At 40.2% G+C, this 24637-nt stretch overlaps 1 protein-coding gene across 1 annotated transcript in view; it reads left to right on the top strand.

The window, feature by feature from the left end:
• The window catches only part of reck (reversion-inducing-cysteine-rich protein with kazal motifs), an 80987-nt gene that overhangs the window by 39777 nt on the left and 16573 nt on the right, over positions 1 to 24637 (top strand). The window contains exons 11-20 of the mRNA XM_069667713.1: positions 4309 to 4521; positions 6490 to 6626; positions 8475 to 8618; positions 8725 to 8913; positions 15803 to 15922; positions 17290 to 17461; positions 19269 to 19458; positions 20583 to 20793; positions 20956 to 21029; positions 24442 to 24597. Of these exons, the coding sequence (XP_069523814.1) occupies positions 4309 to 4521; positions 6490 to 6626; positions 8475 to 8618; positions 8725 to 8913; positions 15803 to 15922; positions 17290 to 17461; positions 19269 to 19458; positions 20583 to 20793; positions 20956 to 21029; positions 24442 to 24597 (1606 nt within the window). The remainder of the gene's footprint in view (positions 1 to 4308; positions 4522 to 6489; positions 6627 to 8474; positions 8619 to 8724; positions 8914 to 15802; positions 15923 to 17289; positions 17462 to 19268; positions 19459 to 20582; positions 20794 to 20955; positions 21030 to 24441; positions 24598 to 24637) is intronic.

Genomic DNA, 24637 nt, shown 5'->3' with positions numbered 1-24637 from the left:
ATGAGATGTGAACTTTTACCGTGTAGTTTGTTGAAACATGCGATATAAGGTAGTATGATTTTATACATTTTATAGGCTATATACAGAATGTAACCACTGAAGCTGTTTTACATTAAAATGCTGTATGATATGCTCACACATGAAACAAGCAAAAGAGTCCACACCTTCAAATAGTGTGAGTTTTTATATACTCATTAAGTATGACTACTACCACAATACAAGTGACATGTTAATACTGAAATAAAAGTTTTACCTATAACAAGTACCGACATTAAAATACACATTTAAAGTATTAAGAAATCTTCCCCCAAAGCTTTGTCTGTCCACCACAATAAAATTGATGCAGGATGAATTTGGTAATGGTTCTTTGTTTTGGTTGTCCACTTCCTGTTCCTTTTTTTTTTACTGCCGTGAGCACAACAAACAAAATTTAATTCACCTCTAGGTGGAGGCGGCAATCAAAGAAAAAAAGGTTCTGAGCCCGTTTTTACTGTCAAAATCTAAAGACATTGTGCCTTTTTCAATTTTGTTGATTTCTCTGTCCTCTTTTTGCCTTTTACTCTCTCTTACTTTTGTTCTCTTTTTCTATTCTTTTTTGGCACCAACATTAACCAGACTTCTTTCTGCGAATTGCAGAGTAGTGCTTCAAAGTATTTGTTCAGATCTGCATTTGTAGCAACGCTCTGTTATTCATAACAGCGGCCTACTAAACAGAAATATAGCCGTGTAAGAAACCAGTATAAGAAGACTATAGCCATTCCATCAGCTCTAGAATGCTGCACTCAGGCACATCAGTACAACCAACTGCTAGTTTGGGGTCATTTTGACCTAAGCATTTGCTAGATGAGAAAGTCAAAGGATAAACAACGTCATTAGAATTTATCCTCTTGTTACCAGATATGTCTAAGTGATTTCTTACTCTTTCATACTCTTCTGAAAATGAGCTGAGCTCAAACAACAGCCCTCTCTCTGAGCGAGCAGCAGTGTCCCTCTCAAGTATTTGAATGTGTTGTTTAAATTGCAAGTGGACCCAAAGCCTTCTGTTGTTACTCACAAAGAAAATAATTTGACAAACTGTGGTTTCAGATCGTGGTGTATGGAGTTCATGCTGTGGCATTGTGGGATTTGAAGTTCAGGCAAACAAACTGTGTAAAAGGCTCTTCGAGTTTCCTTTGATGGGCTCCAGGAGAGCCGTGTATGAATTTCTTCTCCCCTGAGGGGTTCAAACGCTGAGCTGTGTAGCCGGGAGCAGCATGGAACACAAACACTGACGTGGAGGTGGTGTTTCAATGTGATGGTGCATGGGGCTTATAGCTGTGTGTGTGCGTGTGTCTTACTGTGTCTGTGTGGGTGTAAAGCAAACATCCTTGAACCTTAAATTAGAAACGAATACCTGAATCTATCATGGCAACTCTTATCATGGGTACTGTATCCAAAATTGCATGGTTTTCACAGCTCACAGGTTCTGAAAGTACCTCGATCACTCATTCATTCATTCATTCATTCATTCTTTCATTCATTCAGTCAGTGATTCTTCACTAGAGATAGACCAATATGGTTTTTCAGGGTCGATACCGATACCGATTATTATTAGTCAAGGATATAACCGATATTTGGAGCCGATATTCATTTGCAGTAAAAGTTAAAATATTGGCGTCAAAATTTTGGATAATACAAACTCCAACACTTAACTTTGTTTAAATGCCTTTAAGCATATGTTTATTAAACAAACAAACAAAAAGCGCAGGGAGTTCCCAGGGTCAGCAGCATCTCTTATAAAGTTATCTGAAAATTGAAATAAATAAATAAATAACTTCCTGAAGTTTTATAAAGTAAATAAAACAAAGTTAAATAAAATTAGCAAAGAAATGAACTCTTATCGCCCGTCAGATTTAAAAAATAAAAAATAAAAAAAAAGGGCGATGCCGATATGCGTCAAAATGCCGAATATCGGCGTAGATAATCGGCCCGGCCGATAATTCTTCACATACTACGTGATGGCCTATCTGTTACCTAGAGGCTATTATTAGGTAGATTCATTGCAGAAATGAATCCAGCTGTGTCCCAATTCAGGGGCTGGTTTTATTAAGGATCCCTCAAAATTAGGTCGTTCATAGGACAACAGCAAATAGTAACAAATAGAGCAAATTAATGGTGTATTTGGGCAGTATTGATCATTTATCACCTTTTCAATTAAGCATACACTTTTGAATATGTTTGAATGACATATTGTGCACACAAATATAAAACTATAAATGTTTCTACCTTTCATAACGCCCACACTTAGAGGTACGGTGCACAGCCTGGCATCCTCGCCTCTCATGCTGCTATCACTGCCTCCTGGATCTCTCTGCTCTGTATCTTAATCGTGCAAAGTGCATAGCTGTCTGTCTCGTGTTCACAGACTGTGTGAGTGACTCCAAGCGTGCCTGCTCTCAACGGGTCACATCACTGTCTCATCTGTTTTAAACAGTCTATCACAGGGACACATCTTCACACTGACTCAACAAATGACAAATCGGCTTCTTTGGGAAATCACAGTGTTGTCAGAGCAGATTGATGCTAACACACAGCGCTGAAAATCTCCAGCCAGAGGCAGATGGTGTGAGGGTTTTTAAACAGTTAATTAGTACAATGATGATTGTGACAAGTCATTTTAAAAAAAGTTAGGGGAAGCTGTTAATATGATCGCATCAGTCATGATTATACTGTTTTACACATTGTAAGTTATCCTGTCATATCTTAAAATGTGACACAGCAGGGAAAGGAGGCTGTGCTACACAGTGTTAATAAGCTCTATTCATCTGACGTCTCCCCCATAAGCAGGCAGAAGTTAGAAGCAACCATTCTTTTGTGTCTAGAAGTGTGTGTGGTAATTCTTTTGCAGCCTGGTGCTGTTGCATTTGAATTACCGTAATAATGCATCTACTGCCTGGGGACTGTTTCATTAAAATTGCTTATTTAAGTTGTAAGAATTGTTTGTATTCCTGTATTTATATTTAGCTTTCTCTCATTTAAGGCATAACCTGCAGCTGATTCGAACAGACAAGGTTCTCAGACCTCTATTCTCAAGTCTAAAGCTCATTTTAGGCTGCGGTTTATGCCTCAGCGGCGTAACGAAACTCAATTTTTATGCAACCTTTGCCATTTTACATTGGACCAAGCAACACCCAGCATAAAGCCGCCCCATCGTGTTTTTACAAAGCGTTTGCAAGGTGTTAACAAACAGCGTGTGCTTCACATACACATACGCCGAGGTTCTACCTTGCCGGCTCCGCTGTTTCCACAGTCGCCGTTTCGCCTCTGTTACGCCTCTGCTACAACCTCCAATGCCATCTCAGAGGTGGAACGAATTCGCCCCACCATTCCGCCTCTGTGTGTTTTACATAGAAGACGAAACATAACAGAGGCATAATAATCCCGCCTTTAACTGGCAGTGTATAAGGGGCTTCTGAGACAATGTTAACCAAAGTACCAACCACTTACTTTGTGCCGCCTCACACAGGTGGAAAAAGTTCAAGGTCTGGAAAATACAAAACATTAATAGCGCTGCCTGGAATGGTTTTACTGCGTTTGTACAGGTTAAGGTCTTGATGAAATGAATCATACAAATGCAGATAATAATGTTGACTTTTAGTCTCTCTTTTAAGGTACTCATAGTGTAGTTATCTGCTTAACATACAGTTTAAGGTAAAGGTATGGTATGGTAAAGTACAAAAAAAAGAAGAAGCAGCCCTGAAATAACTGCTGGGACATCCTTTCTCCGTTACTAATCGAACGAGAACGTTGATGTGAGCTGAACTAAATAAGAATCAGCTGATGACTCCATTTAGTTTTGGTTTGCGAGAGAAACCACTGTTGAAAATCTAGGGTTAAATTAAGTTTAGGTTCCAGTGTCACACACACACACACACACACACACACAACAATTTCAGCAAGATAAACAAAGTATCCACTCATCAGCAGCGAAAGGAATGATGGAACCACACCCATAACTTCTGCCTGGAACCTTCTCCCTTCAAACCACCAATTAGATGACTCACTTGAGACCAAACCCACCAATCAGACATCAAAGACACTTCCTGGTGCAGAGGAAGAAGAAAACACTCCTCACATTACCCAGAGGGGCTCTGTAAGGTCTGCAGAGCAGACAGTTTCACGGCTAACGTTGCAAGCAGAACGTTTCCTGCCATCAGCCAGTTGCTAGTGTTATATGATGTTTTAGATTTTACTTTTAGGTACAAAGGAACTTTTGTTTCACTTTGACTTCATGTAAAGTCACCTTTGTCTGTCTGTCTCTATCCACAGGCCAACAGAGCTGTTCCGCAGCTGTAACGTCCAGTCAGACCAGGGCGCCATGAATGACATCAAGCTGTGGTCCAATGGGACGATCAAGATGCCGTTCATGAACATCCCCGTGCTGGACATCAGGAAGTGTCTCCCGGACATGTGGAAGGCTGTGGCCTGTTCCCTGCAGATCAAACCCTGCCACAGCAAGTCCAGAGGGAGCGTCATATGCAAGTATGTCCCTTACCACAATACAAGTGACAACTTATTAAAGACCCCCTCCAGTGAAAATCAAGTGTTTAACATCTCCATGTGGTGTTTTTCATGTGCTACAAGACATATCAGGGACAACATAAGCAGTCATCTCCAGGGCTGGGCCTGTCTGATTTTAAGCTGCAGTGTACCAAGGACAGGCTGAACAACACATTTTCAGATTGGCAAGGTTTGAGACGTCACAAATTTATGGAGCCAATCCCATTAATGGACGGGTTGACGTTATGCATATCATTAGGTGCAACCTATGGCAACCACTTTGGCGATGCGTGAGCCAGCTGTAACTGAAATCGTAATTTTTGCTCACGACTGACTACTAAGGTTAACGTTAATACTACTAATTACTAAATTTCAAGCTAGCTAAGTTTCAACAAATGGCCACTAAACAATGGTGTGAGTATGCGAGAGTGTTTTGTTGTCGCGACGGAGGGGCTGGTTTTAAATTTGCATAGGGGGCGGGCGATTTTTACAAGTTAATTAAATGTATTTTGCAGAAAAAACATATCAGACACAATTTATTATTTCAAGCAGAGCATTTTGTATGTCTTAAAACTAGACTGGAGCTGAACTTTAAGCAACTAGAAATACAAAATCAGAATAAAATGTGAAATGAAAGAAAGTTGACCTAAAACCAACACTGAATTTTTTCTTAACACACATTCTTACTCATCCATTACAGGGGTTAATGTCTTCATTTGTTGTTGTACTCAAGAAGTTATTGGGATGAGGACTTTACTAATGTTCTTAGTTCCGCCTTGTCTCTTGCTTCAGTGAAAATGTCAGGGAATTCATTAGGGAATGATTAGGGGAAGAGACAAACACGCTGGTTCACATGGTTATTAGGATTCCACTTAACAAGATTTACTGTACAAGATGCCCCATGCAGGCTGGATTTATTTCTCTAACATAACCTGCACTGGTCAGTAATGTTATTGCCAACTGGAGGGCGTATGTGGGTAATTTTTACTCCCACACCAGTAATAATTACAGCTGCAATTACCTGCTGTTTTATTTGTGACCTCATTTTTCCTCCTGTAATTTAAATAGCACCTGCAGTGACATTGTTGCATTTGTATTCTTTTTTTTGGTATCAGCTCAGCATGTGAAATTTGACTTCTGATGTGAAAATAAATGAGTAAATCTAAAATATATCTGTTAATCCAAGAAGTGGAAACATGCAAACGCGAACATGTCGGCTTGTTGGGTCTGAATTCACACTGAGAGATATCAATACGTGTTCTGTGTCTGTGTGTTTTTATTGCAGTGCCTTTATTGCAGTGCCTTTACCTTGTGCGCTCCTACACCCCCTATGGGACTCATTTTATGGATGAATGCAAAGACTTTTAAATATTCATCTTCTGCATAACTTTTGAGACTCAATTTTGTATTGGCATGTGTTCATGTCTCATTTATATAGTTTTCTCATTATTTTCCTCCTCTCTGTTCTCCGGCTGCACAGAATGAAACTGAGCAGTCAGTGATGAGCAATGAGAACATAAATTCATGTGCCTGGGATTTGATGGACAAGCGGAGGCCATGCCCTTCTCCCAGGATCTGCTGTGTCATGTTCGGCGTGTGTGTGTGTGTGTGTGTGTGTGTGTGTGTGTGTGTGTATGTGTGCATAAGAGCACTTCATCCCCCCGGGCTATAAATCTTGTTCAGCAGTTTGTCAACTACAGCCTTCCTCTGAGGTTTTAATCTCCCACTTGTCTTGGATGACATTACACCCTGACATGTCGTCCACATCCAGCCTCAGGCTCTGTGTGTGTGTGCAGAACCTCTCACTCTGCACCCTGCCTGGCTAACAACCCACTTCACCTTGAAGTTGGCCATGAACAGAAGTTACACAAGACCGCTTTATGTTCATTTATTCTTAAAGATTTGTTTTAAGCAGTGTTTTAGAATCCGTTATCTCTTATCTGTCCTCAGGTCAGATTGTGTGGACATCCTGACCCAGTGTGGGGACAGGAAACGTTTCCATGAAGGACAAACTCCAGAGAGGATCTGTGAGCTGCTGTCGCCCATTGATGACCCTGAACGCTGCATCCCCCTCCACAGATACCTCAGTGAGTCACAGCAAACAGTACATATTCCTCAGAGAGACTACAGTATCTTTGAAGGTTTATTGTTAGTTAGCATTTGCTTTTTTCTGTTGTGAGATGTAAAGATGCTCCATTTCAGATGGAAATAACAACAAGCTACAGTGAAAAAAAACAACAACTCAGCTTCCATGTAAAATTTTGTATCCGTACTGCTTTCAGTCCTTCAACAGTTCATGCAGCCAAATCTGCTGGTGAATCCGCCCGTGGCCACCAGGGGGCAGAGGAACACAGACACTCAGAAGCTGACAGACAAAGCACTGACAATAAAGCTGTTATGACTGACAATTTAACAGTTGGGTCTTTGTATATTTAGTAGCCGCAGAGCAAGATAAGAATCCGATCAGAGTTCCTTGCTATCTTTTCTTGGTCTCAAACTTTAGTACAAGTTTAAGACCAACAGTCACAAATCTTTTACCCAACCATGTCTACGTGTTGGTTAATGGTGTAGAAAGAGTACAATGACTACTACTTGAGGGGCCTTTCCCTACACCCTCTCCATACGCACTTCCACTTCGTGCGCAAGCCTGCACCGATGCTGACTTACTGACCAGGTGCAGTGCTGTGAAAGTTCTGTGTTATCACCCGTACAAACGAGAACTGCTTTAATTAAGATACATTGGAATAATTAACTGACGTCAGTGTCTTACAATTAACGTTACATTCAGGATTTAATAAGTGTTTTCTCGTCTATAAAAAAAAACAAGTGAAAAGTTTAAAGTGTTTATATTAACAGGGACCATTGTAAAAACTCATCAGGTCATTAACTTGAGTTTGAAAAATATATTTACAAATAAGAAAAGCCACAAAGGAAGCTTGGGATGAAATGTATTTTCCTCATGATGCGGAGTGAGTTTAATGACGCTGCCTCGCTGGTATTTACATAGCTTTTATTATTATTATTGTAAATGGTTACACACATTTCCTGTCTTGGCCAAAGTGAGAGGAGTTTGTCTGAAAGCTTGGCGTTGTATTCAGCTTTGAGTGTGACGTCAAACAGAGTTCACTCCGCGACAGAGTGGGAGTAGGGAGGGTCCGGTTAAATGCGTTGAGTTCAACATGAGGCATGAGTGCCTATATGCCTATAAACCAAAACAATGAGCTAAAACAGGCCAAAAAGCAGAGGTGGAATAAGGATATTTTCACTACTCACAAGTAAGTGCAGAGTCTGATTTAAGTTATTATGTGCCTTTCAACAAATATAATGCCATCAAGATGAGAAAGCATAAAACATTTAGAGAAATGATTAGTTCTTTATTTGTGTTTATCACTTTCAAAGAAACTTTTCTGAAACTCAAAACGCATTGTTGGTGCTTCTTTATTACCGTGAGACAGTAACAACCATTTAAGATCATTGAGGTAAATGTTTTATGTTTTCTATATTAAATGTATTTTGATTTGCATACTACAGCAGAGTGTTTACCAATGAATGTGATGATAAGAGGGACAATTTGCTCTCTCTTCTGCTCAGACAATGATGGTGATGTTTGCATCAAATTATTTTTTGTTACACAGCAGCACAGCTCCAACACTTTGGTCAGGACGTAAATATCTTAACAGTCGAATGGACAGAATGTGAAATTTGTGTTCACCAGAGGATGAACCTTAATGACTTCGACGACTTTTCCCATATGGCCACCATGAGGCAAATATGTCTTTTTTCTATATATCTTAGCAACTGTGATCGAGGGTGAAAAGATTTGGTACACGCCCCGCTCAGGATGTAATCATTTTGATCATCCCTCAGCTTTTCATTGAGGACAACGATTAGGTTTAAATCTTCTCTATCTCTTTCTCTTCACACAATCCCTCCAGCCCCCAGTTCCCTCGGCAACAACATCGTCGAGGAGGTCATCCATCCATGCAACCCCAACCCCTGCCCCAGCAACCACCTATGCCAGGTCAACAGGAAGGGGTGCCTTGATGAGCTTAACTGCCAGCCGTACCTCTGTGTGCCAGGTACGACTAACTCTTGCTACACTTTTCAGTACATGTTTGCTGTGGAGTCTTAAAACTGCAGCATGCCAATCATCCTGAGTTTGTGTGCATGTGTGTGTGTCTTCAGGCTGTAAACTGGGCGAGGCCTCAGAGTTTCTGGTACAGCAGGATGCTCGAATCCAGGTGCCGACTCGAACTGGTCCTGCTGGGTGCTTTGAGGTCTGCAGCTGTGGTCCCAGTGGGCGTCTGGAGAACTGCGTGGAGATGCCCTGTGTGGACACCAACAAGCCCTGCATCGTAGGAGGACAGAGGAAGAGTAAGGCCCCCCTTATGTCTGTCTGTGTTAAAATTTTCCATAGGTTGCTCTAAGGCAGACAAAAAATCTTGAAGTGATAATCTCGAAGATCTCAGTTTCATTCTCTTTGGCGGCACCCATGGCGATAAACAGTAATTGTGGGAGCACACTTCCCAGATATCCAAACAGTGTTGCTCGTGTCCAACTTTGACAGTTGGCTCCAGTTGTAACTGTTTTTTGTATTTTCCTCACTGACGTTCGCTTTCCTTTTTAGACTATTTGCCTTCATCTGAGCAAAGGATTTTCACTTATTTTTGAAGTTGTATCTGTAGTGGTCGACCTTTTCTTTGTTTGTTCAGCCATTGTTTGTTTACTCGCAAGTGTGTTTGTTGCGTTAGCTCCACCTACCCTATCTGGCAGACCAACCACTGCTCGGTAATGTAACTAACTGGGCGCCGAGTTTTTAGGCTCAATCACCATTGTGTTACCTCATTCTGCGATAGTGACTTAACAGACATTTATTTAAAAGGAAAATCTTTGAGATTATTACTTTAAATGCTGCGGTAGAAGATTTTTCAATTTTTCATTGAATGAGTGTGTGACTAGAATAAAAATTATGAGAGGGATTTGCCACCACGGGTAATATGAAGTCCCTTGATGACACCCATTGCAGTAAGTAAGTCGTTAGTCATTACTTAGTGTAGAGATTAGAATTAAATTAGGACAAAAATTATGCATTTCAAGTTGAGCAGCCCCCTACTGCTCTCTTAATGTTGTTTCATTATAAGTTAAGAGGTCTGGGTGAACCGTTAGTTGTACAAAACATAAGATTTCAACTCCTGGAGTTCATATGTGAAAACGGCTAAAATATCTGGAGCAGGTCATGTGGGATGGTAAAGAGGAGACTTGTGAACATTTACATTATTCTTTTTTTGTGGATACCTTTAAATTAATTACATTTATCAGAGGTATCATATGTCCAATGTACCACTCATAATATCGATTTGGAGGTTGATAGGAAGCTATTTAGAGGTAAAGATAATTTTGAATCGGGCGCTGGTTTAGCTCAGTTGGTACAGCAGGCGCCCCATGTATGGAGGCTACAGTCCTTCGACTCCCGGTCTGTTGTTCATTTGGTTCATGTCATCCCCCACTCTCTATTCCTCATATTTCCTGTCTCTCTTCAGCTATCCTATAAATAAAAGCAAAAAAAAAAAAGATAATTTTGATTAGACATGAACGCAGCATCACTCTTAAGTCCTCGTTCCTGAACCCAAGAATAATTTGTATTACCTGTGTACTCCGCGTAACTTGGAGACAGCAGATGGTTGGGGTAAAATGCTGTTAAAGAATGACATGACACCTTGTGACATCTCATAATATTTGGTCAGGCACATTTATGCTTCTGCGGAAAGTGTGACAAAAGGATCATTTTTTTAATACAATACCTGTCATAGAATAAAGAGTCGGACACACTTCCTGCTGCTCTGCACATATCAGCTTTTGGATTATTTCTGTCTTTTCCATCAGACGTTTTCTTTTTTACATTACAGCACAATGATTTATGGTAGCATGGCAGACATATGGAATGTGTGCAGAATATTTTTGAGAAAGAACCCTGAGGCTCCAGCCAATTTCCTATACCCTCAAACAGGGGAATCATTGCTGTCATCACTTATTGCTGGATCCTCTTATCTTCACCATCCTTAGTGCATTTTATAAAACCACTGCATAACTTCTAATTTTAGATTTTTTACTTTTGAAGAAGATATGTAAATCGGCAGAAGTATTCCATACCAACCTAAAGCTCCTGTGAGGAGTTTTTCACTAGTTATGAAACAGGCTGAAATTAATTCTGATGACTTTGATATAGCATACAAAAGCAAACCAGACCATCAGCGTCAACATTGATTATTAATTATGAATTCCTGAAACCGCTGGCAGGGGGTAGCTGCCTTTGTTTACATTTTCCAGAGCAAAAATTTAAAGTGACTGTTAAAGAAAGCATGATACGATTTTTTGTTAAAAATCACCACTTAAGCATGTACAGGACAAAATCAGCAAAGAGATAAGTCGTACAGCTTTCTCCACAGGGGGCGCCAAAATCGTCACAAACCGAAAGTTCCTCACAGAAGCTATAAAGTGGTAATCTCAATGATCTGAGTTTCGTTCTCTTTGGCGGCACCTATCGCGATAAACGGTAATTACGGGAGCACGCTTCCCAAATATCCAGACAGTGTCGCATGTGTGATGTCCATGGTTGGCTGTAAACCTTGATTTTCCTCGCTTCCATTTTAGACTGTTTGCCTTCTTCTGAGCATCCAATTTGTTTCTTTTTCTTTGGATTTTCAGTTATTTTTGAAGTTGTATCTGTAGTCATCGATCTTTCTTTGTTTGTTCAGCCATAGTAGATTACTGTTTACTCGCAACACTTGCAAAGACCGGAAAAGCAGCCGCTTTGCTCCGCCTACCCTCTCTGGCAGACCAACCACTGCTGGCTGATGGAAAACGCGTCACTAACTGGGCGCCGCTTGGGATTTTTTCCGCCAAAGTCACACCAGAAACCCTGTCCATAATTCTGCAAATGCAAAGGCTTCATCAATGGGCCATAGGCTCAGTCACCATTGTGTTACCTCATTCAGATTTATTACCTTTAAGTAATGTTGGAATTAACATTAAAGCCATCATGTGCAATATATTAGCATGGTAATAATTTTAATAATTATAAGAGGGAAAGTTTTTGTCAGCAGAAAAATGCGGTAATCCTGGTTAATATGGACTGGGATGTCATCCTGCATTGCAGTCAGTCAATGCAGTGTTCTTTCTGATACAGCTAGTGAGGGACAGCACAGTGAAAACTTCAAAAAATTTAACAAAATAGCTTTAACATATATTTTCCATTTAATTATTTGTATTTCTCTCTGTTTACAAAGACGAATACACTTCTTTGTACTTTCACTGTGTGTGTCACCCCCTCCCCGATCCCCTCACCCTCTCAAGTTTATGGCTCTTCCACCCTTGTTCTTTTATGTTTGTTTTCACCCGGACTTCTAAGGAGGAGTGAGCTTCTCCACTCTGAATGAAGACAGATGTTTGGTTTGGATTGGACACATGCTGTTCTGTTTTCTGTAGAGCCAAACTCATTTGAAAAGTCTGGCAATGTAATGTCCTGTTGTCTAACAGCAGGGAGAGACACATCACAGAATATAACTTACCTTTTCAGAATCCATAAAAGCCTCTGTCTAGTTCATGTGATTCATATTGCTTTGCAGACATGTTGTTGATCTTTTAGGGCTAAAAACACATGTTGTGAGGAGCACATATTTGTTTTTGAGGGATTTGTAGCTTTTATTACCACATCACTTTTTTCAACAAGAAACATCATGGTATGTGGTAGCAGAAGGTTAGAAACAATTCTTGTTCATTAAACTGCAGCCTGGTGGAGGAGGCGTGAGCTGAACTGAAGTGCAAATTTTAATAACTGTGAATATTTAGTAAAACGTTTATTCTTGTGGAATCAATGTGGTCTGTTGGTTAAGTCCTATAAAGCATAAATCCCTGGACACGTTCTGCCTCTTGGTTTGTTGCATCTTGGAATCTTTTTCTTGCAAATGAATACCTCACAGCTCTGCTGTTAGCTACCATTTAAAGGCAAGAAATAGCTTAATATAACAAATGAACCTACTCCATGACAACTGAGCATTACCCTTTAACTAATTAAAGTATTTAAATTATGTTGTAAGAAGTCAAAAGGCTTAGTAAGACATTTTTTAGTCAAACTTATTTTGTCGCAGTACCTGGTATCACATTGCTGAAAGACCAGGCTTCACAAATCAAGGCTAACCAAACAAGAACATTTTAAATTATTCTAAACATTCTCAGCTAAGGAAGCCCGACGGAAGCGGACATGCATCCATACTTATTACTTACTGCATTTATTCTGTGATAGCGAGTTACTTCTGGTCGTTTTCTTGAGATCTCCACTCATTAATCACGTTATCTCGAGATTACAACGCTGCACCACTGTAATGTCAGATGGTCATAACTCGTAACCCCAGAGTTGTAAAAGCACAAAAGGAACATAAAAAACAGGCTTAACTTACCTCATTAGTGTGGGCAATGGCAGCATAGCATGTCCTGGTCTGTAATATCACAGTGACCAGCCTGTTGTTTTGTTTTCTATCCTGTTATCACAAGAAAACAAGCTTAGTTATCTCGAGATAGTGGGACAAATTAATCCGTTATAATAGGAAAACCAGCTTTGTTTTTGACGAGATCTCGAGAAATCTTGTTTATGTTAAATAATAGTGCAAAGATTTTAGAATAGAAGTAAAATGATTGGTTGGGTGCTGATCACTGATAGTATTTATGACTGATAAGTGTGGTAAGATTTTGTTTTTTTTGCAGATATGTATGCTTATTACATTTAGACGGAGCATCTCCTCACAACAGCAGTTTTTGGAAACATGCGTTTTGCGAAGAGCGAGTTTTTATATTGATGTTAACTGTTTTTGTGTGTTAAATATGGAGTTGGATACGGGACATAGTAGATTACTTTAGCATAAACTGTAAGGGGGCAACAACTAGCCTGGCTCAGTCTGAAATAAAAAAAATAGACCCACAAACGCCTCTTAAGCTCACCAGCTCACACTTTGTATCTATTTGTTCAATAAGTACACAAACAGAATCTGTGGTTTTAGTGGGAGTTCTGTACTGGAACTAATCCTTGCCGAACATCTGTTAAACCATCTGCCCGAAACTTGTGGGCAGAGTCTCCGCCTGTGGCCTGGGTACCTCACATTGATAAGATTTTGTGAAGTCACAGCACGCAGCTGTGGCTCACCTGACCCAGGCTTCCACTTTCCACCTGCTCTCAATATTTACATTGCCTTGCATAAGAAATCACCTACCTTGATTTTTTCCATAGATTGTCTTGTAACAACTGCAAACTAAAATGGATTTTATTGGGGTTGTATAAAATCCACTAAAAAAAATAGTTTAGAAATTGTTACATGGTATTGAAAAAAAAATCATGAAAAGCTTTGAGTGCTTTGCTGTGAAAGCCCTGACTGAAATCAGGTGCAATACATTTAATCCGACAGATGTCTGTTTTTGGACTGCTCTTTTTTGTTAATCAAATTGTAATGAGCCCAAAATATGTCTATTTGAATTTGAGTTTGAAACACTTTAAATGTAGTAAAGTTCAAGGAGAATGAGTATTTATAGAATTACTGTGTTCTAAGCTTATCACCTCCAGGCTGAAATTCTTTAGTGTGTGTCTTTACAAATGCTATGTCAAAGTCTTTCATGATGCCAAGAGGCAGAGATTTCCTGCATCCATACAATATGTATATTAAGATCAATAACAATGCAATGCTTAAATAGCTGGATGGGAATTAACAAAAACTGTGGTCTATAAATGGCATCAAGAGTGTTATTCTATTTCTCTGTACAAATGGGGCTTTTGATTGCATAAAGTCTAAGTGCACATAATGTAAGTTAGCATAACAACTTGCATCAAAAGCTGACAAGACTGCTTTTTCTAGCAACAACAAATAAGAAATAAAAAAGATGTAAAAGCACGTTTTCACTTATTTTAGACCATGCAAATAATAAATGGTAATTCTACCAGAGGGCATGTCAAACAGAGCTCTTATTTTTGTACGGTTAACCTAATGTACTTGTTTAAATAACAATAGCAATAACAATAACTTTATTGATCCCTAAAGGGAAATTCATTTGTAATTTACATTTAGAAATATAATGTAAATGTACATTTAAAATTTACAAATACTACCTTTTTTTTTTATCACATATTGTCTTGTTTCAGACACAAGGTATCCAAAGGACAAGTAGGAGTTTTTAAGAAGAAAACTTTGTCTTATCAAACAGGAGAATTAGTAGTAAGGTTGTCTCCTCCGAGAGCAGATTTTCCCAAAGCTCCAAGAGAATTTAAAATGAATGAATTTCTAATGTGAAAAAAATAAATCCATCCTCCAGGGCACTAATGGTAGTAATAAATCACTGCTATCGTGTAGGAGCGAGTGAATTAATAATCACTCAAACACCAATAACTAGTAATAAGTCATGTAATAGTGGTTCACTAAATGTGCAATACACGAGGTGTGTGGACGGGTGTCATTCCACATAGCATTTTTTTTTTACTTCACTTTTGATGATATCATACCTGTAGGACCCATATTTATCTATTTATCATATCTACGCACAATCAGATTAAAACTAGGTCATAGTGGTGCAGATAAAAAATCGTTGCATCTCTGCTGCCTGGCTGCTGACAGTGATGTTAGACAAAGCTCAGTAACACTGAAACAGAGTTGTAGCAGCATCGGGTTCAAAAGCAGCTAAGCTGACTTCATTGGCAGTCAGCACGGGAGCTGCCCTGCCTTGTGCAGTCCAGCCTCATACTGCCCTTCTTTATTTTCTTCACAGGTATCCTGTGGTGGAGGTCATTGAGACTAGATTTTGTTTTAAAGTTTACAACCTTGCTTTGGTGTTACTTCTTGTTTTGCTCGCAGCTGAAGTAAAAGTCTCTGGGTCTCCTCAACTGATGGTCCCAATCATTCCACTTTAGAGGGCTGATAGAAACTATAACGATCGAACTATATTAATCCTCTCTAGTAGCAGTGTGTGGTAACTTCATCATTAAATTGCAAATAAAAATGTACCATAAAGCTTTCTCATAAAAAGTCCAATGTTTTCCCATATTACCATTTCTCATCAGCCTTCATGATAACAAACAATATTGATTTTATCCCCACAAATGTCTCTCAATCTGCTTTTGTTTCAAGCTGTATTTTGGGATGTAAATCACTGCATCATCAACATACAGTAACATATTGTCCATGTGTTCTTCTGTTGTTTTATGTGTGCTGTTGTGTGTTTCCACCAGGCCACGGGACGTCTTTCATGATAGACTGCCACACCTGCTCCTGCTTCGCTGGTGACACCATCTGCTCCACAAGAGAATGTCTCAGCTACGACGGCTCAGATGACCGCCGACACTTTACCGGTAAGAGCTGATTTGAAAATTGCTAAAATGGGGGTGTTAACTTGATGGCTTAAACTAGCCTGAAATTCGGACAGATTATGTATCACTTAAGGCAGTCAGCCTGGGACCAACCGAATCACATTTTTTTTCCCAAGTTGTCTCATCTTTTATTTGTTTCTTCAGCCATTGTAGATTACTGTTTACTCACAACACTTGCAGAGGCCGGAAGTGTGTTTATTGCATTAGCTCCGCCTACCCTCTCTGGCAGGCCAACCACTGCTGGGTGATGGAAAACGTGTCACTAACTGGGCACTGCTTGTGATTTTTTCCATGAAAGTCACCAGAGACACCCAGTCCATAATACAGGAAAAGCAAAGGCTTTCATCAGTGGGCCATAGGCTCAATCACCATTGTGTTACTTCATTCGGCGATAGATAGTGACTTAACAGACATTTATTTAAATTAAAATCTTCGAGATTATTACTTCTTTCTTTGTTGTGTACAAATACCATGATCACAGTTGCCCTTTTTGTATATTTCAAGGTTAGACAAAAAGGCAGTGTTTACTTGTACACACAGAAACAGTGTCGATTTGAATCTGCCCTGGAGTTCAGACTGACTCTCTACAGTAAATCCATTTATTATTATAAACTCCGTCTATTTGAACAGACCTGCTCTATCTACCTCTTTGTTCCTGCTCACCTAGCATTACCACAGATAGCTGTTCTCTCCACTTTAGAGGAGCGACTCATTCAGAGGCTGATTCACTTAAATACTGCTCTTTGTCTGTGTTTATCTTCAGAATAGAAACTAAAATGTCAGACAAAGTGATATTTGTTGAAAATGTAGAGTAAGATTAAGATGTCTTACTGTCAACATTTATCCTGTGAAAGGTAGACTAATCCAACATTAACGTTACATCCACAGCAGTTGCTAAAGTTATTTAGTTGCTGTTTTTTTTGTTGTGTCTTTTCCAATTAGTTATAGATGAATATAGTCCATTTCTCATTGTGTGATATATGTCAGATGACATTACCGACAGAGACAGAAGGTTACTCAATAAAAGGTGCTTTTTATCAACGTTGGTGCAACATGTTTAGCGGCTAGATTTAAGAATATAGTAACGAATATTTGGTCATAGTTTTTGTTGATAAAATTAATGTCACTCAGGATGTATTGGCATTTGCTAGGATCAGAAAACAGTCATACAATACAAAACCCAGATTGTAACGGTAATTGTCCTATAAAGCTAAAGGGCGTATATTGTAGCTTTACTAGTGGCTGATACACCATACGTCAGAGCTCACATTGTACCCCAGTCCTCCTGTGAGTATTTATTCAACCACATTTGATAACATGAACACTTTCTCTTGCTCATCCTCCTGCAGGTCTTCCCTGTAGCTGTCCAGACCGTTTTGTCCCAGTGTGTGCCTCCAACGGACGGACATACCCCAGTGCCTGTGTGGCTCGCTGTATGGGATTCAAGGACCATCAGTTTGTCTTTGGCTTGTGCCGCCTCAGTAACCCCTGTGCCAACAAACCCTGTCAGAGAAACCAGAGGTAGGCTCAGCTTTACAGTCAGTGTAAAAACTTATCACGGCATATTTCCTCCCTTTCATCTTTGCCCCATTTTTCCTCTATCTGACTGACTGCCAGGTTTTTGTTTCAGGTGGCTGGGGTTGTACTAAGAGGGGGTTGACTGACCACAAAGCTGTTATCACTGATGTGTTTGTTATCTCATTTCATTCACAGTTCATCATCACCCCCCACAATCCACATAAGCTTTTAACCCCTCACCTATGGTCTGAATGCTGTTTCTGGGGCTTTTACACCCTGATAGGAAAATAAATCTAAGAAAACATTTTAATATATTAAGTTGACGTTTCCTTAAGTGTAATTGTGTCATTTTACTCTATTTGATAGCTTTTACCGTTTTTAAATCATCATTTAAAGACCAGCTGCAGTCATGTAAAATTTCTGAATCTAAATAGTCTCCGCCCACTATGCACATTTCCAACCACCCCCTCCGTCGCGAAAACAAAACACGTCCCTGCCTTTGTTTGGTGGCAACTTGATGACACTAAGCTAGCTTGAAATTTAGTAATTAGTGGTAGTAACGTCAACGTTAGCAGTCAGTAGTGAGTTTGCAAAAATTACGACGGAGGTTACAGCGGGCTCGGGCATCAACGAAGTGGTTGCCATAGGTTGCACATAATGATATACATAGCGTCACCCCGTCCATTAACGGGATTGGCTCCTTAGGTTTGTGACGTCTCAAACCTGCCAATCTGAAAACGTGTTGTTCAGCCTGTCCTTGGTCTTGTAGCACCTGACAAACACCACATGGAATGTTTACAAGGTTAAACACTTCATTTTCACTGGAGTTTTTTTTAAAGACATAATAACTAAGATACCTCCTGCAAAATCATATGCTACTGTTTGATTGTGTTATTAATGCAAACTCACTTCCTCCATATTTACTCAAATATGGTAAAATGTATATTTCCACAGCACTAATACCATCATTAGAATAACTACGAAATCTCAGACTTACCTTAATAGAAACATTAATCAGTGACTAATTCCAGACAGCCACTTATGGTTGTCTATTAAGAGTACGCTTTGTACCCTCAGTTTCCTTATTAGCAAATACAGTCATGTTTACATTCACTGTTTGTCATGAAGACATATTGTGTGTATCACCTACAAACACGTTTCATGCGTTAGATTCCTCGGCTCATTTACAATTTTTAATTCCTTCGTTGTTTACATCCATGCTTCCTAGCTTGCAGGCATTTATTAGTAAATGTTTATGTTTTCATGCTGTTGCACTAGAGGTTGCATTGGATACAGCTAGATGTTTAAACTACAATGATCTTTTATCCTCCTTTTTTAAATGTTCCAGTAAGAGTTTAATTTATTTTTCCACTAGGTGATGTGATCTGGAAGACATTTGTCTCCCACACATAAACACACACAGGCAGATTTACCACCTGCACTCGCACCTCATGATGACGTCTGTTATCCTACAGCATAAACTTTCATAAACTCTTTTCCTGGCTCTCTGTTCAAAGACCAAACACAATAATGAGTAGAGGTATGTGTGGAGCCTTGGTGGTTGCTATGGTGATAGGGCAGGCTTTCTTTGTTTGATGAAAAGAGTTTGCTCTAATTGCTTTGCTCTTTTATTGGAGAATTTTTACCGAAAGATGATTTTCAGGGTGTGAATAGTAGGTGCTGTGTATGTCATGCACATAGGAAACATGCATGCTATTTATTGAATGTATGTACTTCATACTTGGCTCTTTAAGTAAGTAGGGAGAGTAGTATTGAGGGGATATATAAAACCATATTGTTTGTGTTTCAGGTGCATTCCGAAGTACCGTGTGTGTCTGAGTGACTCATCAGACTGCCCGCAGTACGAGTGTGTTGGCAGGCCAGGATCCTGTGATAAGAACAGTGTGGATCCGGCCTGTGATACAGACGGCATGGTCCACGCCAATCTGTGCCAGCTGCAGCAAGCCGGGAAAACCCTGGCCTACATGGGCCACTGCCAGGTAGGTTACACAGGGGAGCAGGCGGCAGCGAGGGTCAGGGACTGATGTCTTCATCTTGTAGCTGTTGCTGTATCATTCTTTGCTGCCTTCAGTGTTGTTAAATCTCAGAAGCACTCAACAGAGCGCAGTCCTTCATCACTGATTGATAATCCCCTCAGTTAGCTGTTACCTTCAGAGTCAATTCAGTGTGAGATAGACAAAAGAGAAGTGACAGATAGCAAAAGTAATGACTTCATTTCACAAGAAGAAAGGGTTGCAAATTGAAACTGTAGGTTAAATCCTGTTTTTAGTGTAGAATAAAAGAATAGATGCAAAAGGAACGTTGATATTAGTGATGTTCGCATAGCTACAGAAGACATTCCTAATTATAAAAAGAAGGTTCTGTTAACAAAGGTAAGACGTCAAACTAGTCTTAATAAGTCACTGTCGTGCCTACCCAGTTCTCTACTGGATCAATCAATGCTATGATACATTTTAAATGGTTAATGGACTGCACTTATTGAGCGCATTCCTACTCTTCTGACCACACATTTACACTACATGTCATATTCACCCTTTCACGCACACATTCAAACACTGATGGCAGAGGCTGCTATGCAAAGTGCCAATCTGCCTAAGTAATCACATTCAAATACATTCACACACTAATGGCTATGCTTTCTGGAGCAAGGCAGTGTCTTTTTCAAGGACACTTGGAATCTAACCATTAATATTCCAATTAAGAGAAGGCCCGCTCTGAGCCACAGCTGCATATCGTTTTCAGCAATTCCATGCCACTATGCATTCTTAGTAAATCTGACTGGGATATATGCACTGTGTCATGAAGTCAACAGGGATCTAGACTCTTATGCTGGAAAATTGAACATTAAAAGAAGACAGTTCCTCCACAGTACATGAGAAATTTAGCTCATCAATCTACTGAGAAGCCTGAAAGGTTTTTCAGACTCAGGTTTTTCAACTCTCAATGGGCTGTAAAGTGATGGGTCAAAAATGTCGAGGACCTCTTAGGTTTGAGATTCCAGGCACAAGAGGAACATTGGAAAGGACATTGTCAGAAACATGCATCGCGTAAATATGCTAAATATGTGTGCAGGTTATTCATTGTTTGTGTGTACTGTTCTCAGGATGCCTGTAGGAAGCCTCAACAAGTCTGTGGCCACAATGGTGAGACCTACAACACAGTGTGTGACGCCTTCTCTGACCGCGTTGCTCTGGATTACGAGGGCCCCTGCCACGCTGTGGGGGCCGTGTTGGACATGGCCTCTGACTCTGCATGCAGCGGGATTCCCTGCCCACCTCTGTCCGCTCCTGGCTGCCAGCCTGTCACCCCACCTGGTGAGTGTACTGCTGACAGACAAAAGCACCTTTTCAAGACTTGATAGTCATGGATGAGTATTTTGGCAGAGAACAGCAATGTTCACCTCACTTGGGTGTTCACGTGTAAACTGCGTTGATTTCTGAACGTTGAATTGAAATAATCCTCTGACCTCTTCACAGGAGCCTGTTGTCCAATATGTGCCAGCATGCTGCAGATCCTCTGGAACAAAGAGCAGATGAACACTTTCTCTAAGGTATGGCTGTAGTGGTACTTATGTGTCAAAGATGCCCCTTAATCACTGTCCATGGTATTGATGAATGTGTTAATTTAAGAAATCACCTAAGATACTGGGGTCTTCCATTATTTTATTGTTTAAATTGTATACAGGTACAGTGGCAGAGGTGGCTGTGGCTTAGTGGTAGAGTTGGTTGGTTGTCGAAGTGTCCTTAGGCAAGACACTGAACCCCAAATAACTCCCGGTGGCACAGCCATCGGTATAAATTGGCATAGATCTGATTGGAGAGTGGCACTTAGGTCATTGCCATCAGTGTGTGAATGGGTGAATGTGACATGTACTGTTTAAGCAGCTTTGAGTGGTCGGAAGACTAGAAAAGCACTATATAAGTACAGTCCATTCACTATTTACAGTTTCAGTACCAGAATAATAGTTAACTGCAGTAACATTAAAGCAGATTTTGGTTAAATGGTGATTATTGGTGTTCTCCATCTGGACGCTGCAGCTGTATGCGATGTAATTACAGGTGTTGGCCACTTGGGAGAGCTATAAATCCAAACAGTCCCCTACTGCAGCAACATGCTGATCTACTCCAAAGCACACAGTGAACTTCTGTATAGCCATAGTGCAGTTACTTAAGTTTTTGTTCAGTCTACTGTAGAGGAGTTGATGCGGTTGCAAAACAGTTTATTTCTACCGTGACCTAAACTGTAGGCTGTGTATAGTTTGGAAGTATCCCACACACTATGTCGAAAATGAAAGCAAACAAATACCTTGAGCCAAGGGCTGGACATTAATAGCGTTCAGTGTCACACAGAGTTGCCATAATGCTAAGTCTACAATCAAAAGGAGGTCACACTTTAAATGAAGGCTTTTTTCTATTTAGATTTTATCACAAGGTGTCCCACTCTATCAAAAGAATGAGAGTTTGAAAGTGAGTGGTTGGCTGTGGCTCAGGATGTAGGGCAGGTCATCCATCCATGTTGAAGTGTGTGTGAATAAATGTATGAATGTGAGTGTCAGTGGGGTGCATGGAATGTAAAATGTAAAGTGCTTTAAACGGTTGGAAAACCAGAAAGGTGCTATATTAGTGCAGACCATTTACAATGTTATACAAGTTGTTTTTCTTTTAATTGAATGCAATGGTGTAAAGTGACTCAAGAGTCATTACATAGGGCGGCTGTGTCTCAGTGGTAGAGTCGGTCGTCTTTCAATCGGAAGGTTGGACGCTCGATCCCCAGCTCCCCCAGGCTACGTGTCGAAGTGTCCTTGGGCAAGACACTAAACCCCAAATTGCTCCTGGTGGCATAGCCAATTGGTATGGATGTGATAAGTGATTGACAGTTAGGCACTTTAAATAGCATCAGTGTATGAATGTGTGTGTGAATGGGTGAATATGACACATAGTGTAAAAGCAGCCCTGAGTGGTCGCAAAGACTATTAAGTCCATTTACCATTACATGAACACTGTCTTTATGTACAGTTTTAATGCGAGTTACTCAAGTATTTCTTTTTTCTGATACTTTGTACTTCTACTCCACTTCATCTCTACATCACTGCATCATTAGTTTAAAGAAGAATGAATGCATTACACATGTAAAGTTTACCCTAAATCAAGCTAAGATGCTTTTACTCTGCAGAAAAAAACACTAGTAGAATGCTGCAGAGAACATTCAAGTGCGTTTACTCTGCAAAGCATGTATGCTGGCATACTTTCGACTACAGGTCAGTGTACTGCAGTTCCATAGGTATAACCCAAGAAAAAGGTTTGACTCAACATTCATTAGACAATAAACACAGGTCTTAACTTCCTTCCACCTTTGGCTGCATTTTCCCTCTCACATGCCTCCCCTGAGCCTCACTGGATGTGTGCCCAGCCTGTTGAACAGCAGGAAAGCCTGAAGCCCGCTGATGCCTAAACGCTGACATGTTAGCAGCTAATAAGTCCCTTCGGCATCTCATTCTGATCAGCTTAATCATACAACAACAAAGCCCCCTTGGCTGTTAGTCAAGTTGGCTATAATCCTCCGCACAGGCACATCATAGTAAGACTCAGCATTAAGCCTGTTAATACCAAACACAAGCAGAGCTGATTTGATCTGCAGCTGCTAAGATACATGAGAGTATGAGTTTAACTCCACTTAAGCTTCAGCTCGGGCCCGGTGAGAGGCCCACTGCCCTGTCCATGCTGCAACAGGGTGTTTTTATAACACCAGCTTATTCATTTGTCTTTTATTCATTCATTGATATAGTCACAAATTATAGCTTTATGATTCAGCTGTTTGAATTGGAGCTCACACGTCAAGGGGAGGTTCCAAGGTGGGAGTTATGACAGTATTCGTGAGATACTTGTAGAAAGCCTTAAGTTACTCACTTGAGTCAGGTGGTTGAGACTGAAGACCATAAGTTTGGTACTTGGAAACAATATGAGTAGGGGGTTAGAAAGAAGTCTGTCCACCAGACCTAGATAGGTCGCTGTTCATCTCTGCTGCAAGATGTGTTTTTTTGTGTCGTAGAGTTCTGCCTATTCCCACCCTGTGTGCTGTGATTGGCTTGTACCACTGTGCTGTGATTTGCTCGGAAAGCCAATAGGTCAAAAACACAGAACTTTCCTGTCCCAACCTTCAACATTGACTTAATATTTTACATCAACCAAGGTTATTTCCGACACCTAACTAAGAAGTTTTGGTACCCATTCTCCCAGGAATCTCACGATTCCTGGGAGAAGAAGCTAAACTGATAGCAAGCCTCAAAGGTTAAAACCTTAAAAGGCAATGAGTGCAGGCCAATTAAATCACAGTTGTGCCAGCCAATCACATCACAGTACAGCAGGATTAGACGGTACTCAATTGGCAGACAAAATAACACCTGCTAGAAAGAGGCATAACTCATCAAAATTCATCAAAATCTCTGACTGAACTTACAGTTTGGGTTGCACTGTGGGTAACGTAGGTACGTTGTTGTTACAAGGAAGAAAAATGTGTCAATAAAGACGGACAGTCTCTCATGTTCTTTTATTCTGTTGTTCAATTACCAAACATGCTGACATTTTTAGAGGAGCACTGGTGGAGTTTTCTTTTCTTAAATGTTGATTTATTTATTTTTTTAAATTTCTTTCAAAAATGTTTCTGTTGTTGTTGTGTCGATTATGTGGCTGTAATTAAAATAATTTTGTCCAAAAAGTTGTTGACATTTCAAAACTATAATAAATGAAGCCTTTAAAGGTTGTTTCCTGGTGGAAGTGTGTTCTGAAGCACGGCTCTACATTCAGGATTTCTTTTTTTGTTTCATAACTCATTGAAAGGCAACTCACATAAAATATTTATTTGCTGAAAACTTGAAGTTTTTGTATTTTTTGAGAATTTGAAAGCAATGTTTGGAAATATTGTCTGATCCCTCCCTGTGTTTGACCTTTAACCCCTGTGCGCAGCTGAATAAGAACAAGCCAGTGACGGTCCATGACGTGCTGCAGAGCCTGCGGCTTCATGTCTCAGTGCCGCAGTGTGACGTCTTTGGATACCTGAGCATCGACCATGAGCTAGTAGTCCTCATCGCTCCGGTGGACCAGCAGCCAACACCACTGCAGGTAACACACACACAACATTTACACACACACACACAACATT

Source organism: Semicossyphus pulcher, unplaced genomic scaffold (genome assembly GCF_022749685.1).
Source record: "Semicossyphus pulcher isolate SPU_LCO1_2020_fin unplaced genomic scaffold, fSemPul1.0.p SCAF_18, whole genome shotgun sequence".
NCBI lineage: Eukaryota > Metazoa > Chordata > Actinopteri > Labriformes > Labridae > Semicossyphus > Semicossyphus pulcher.
The sequence above is the reverse complement of the archived record's forward strand: the minus strand, read 5'-3'. Positions and strand labels throughout refer to the sequence as shown.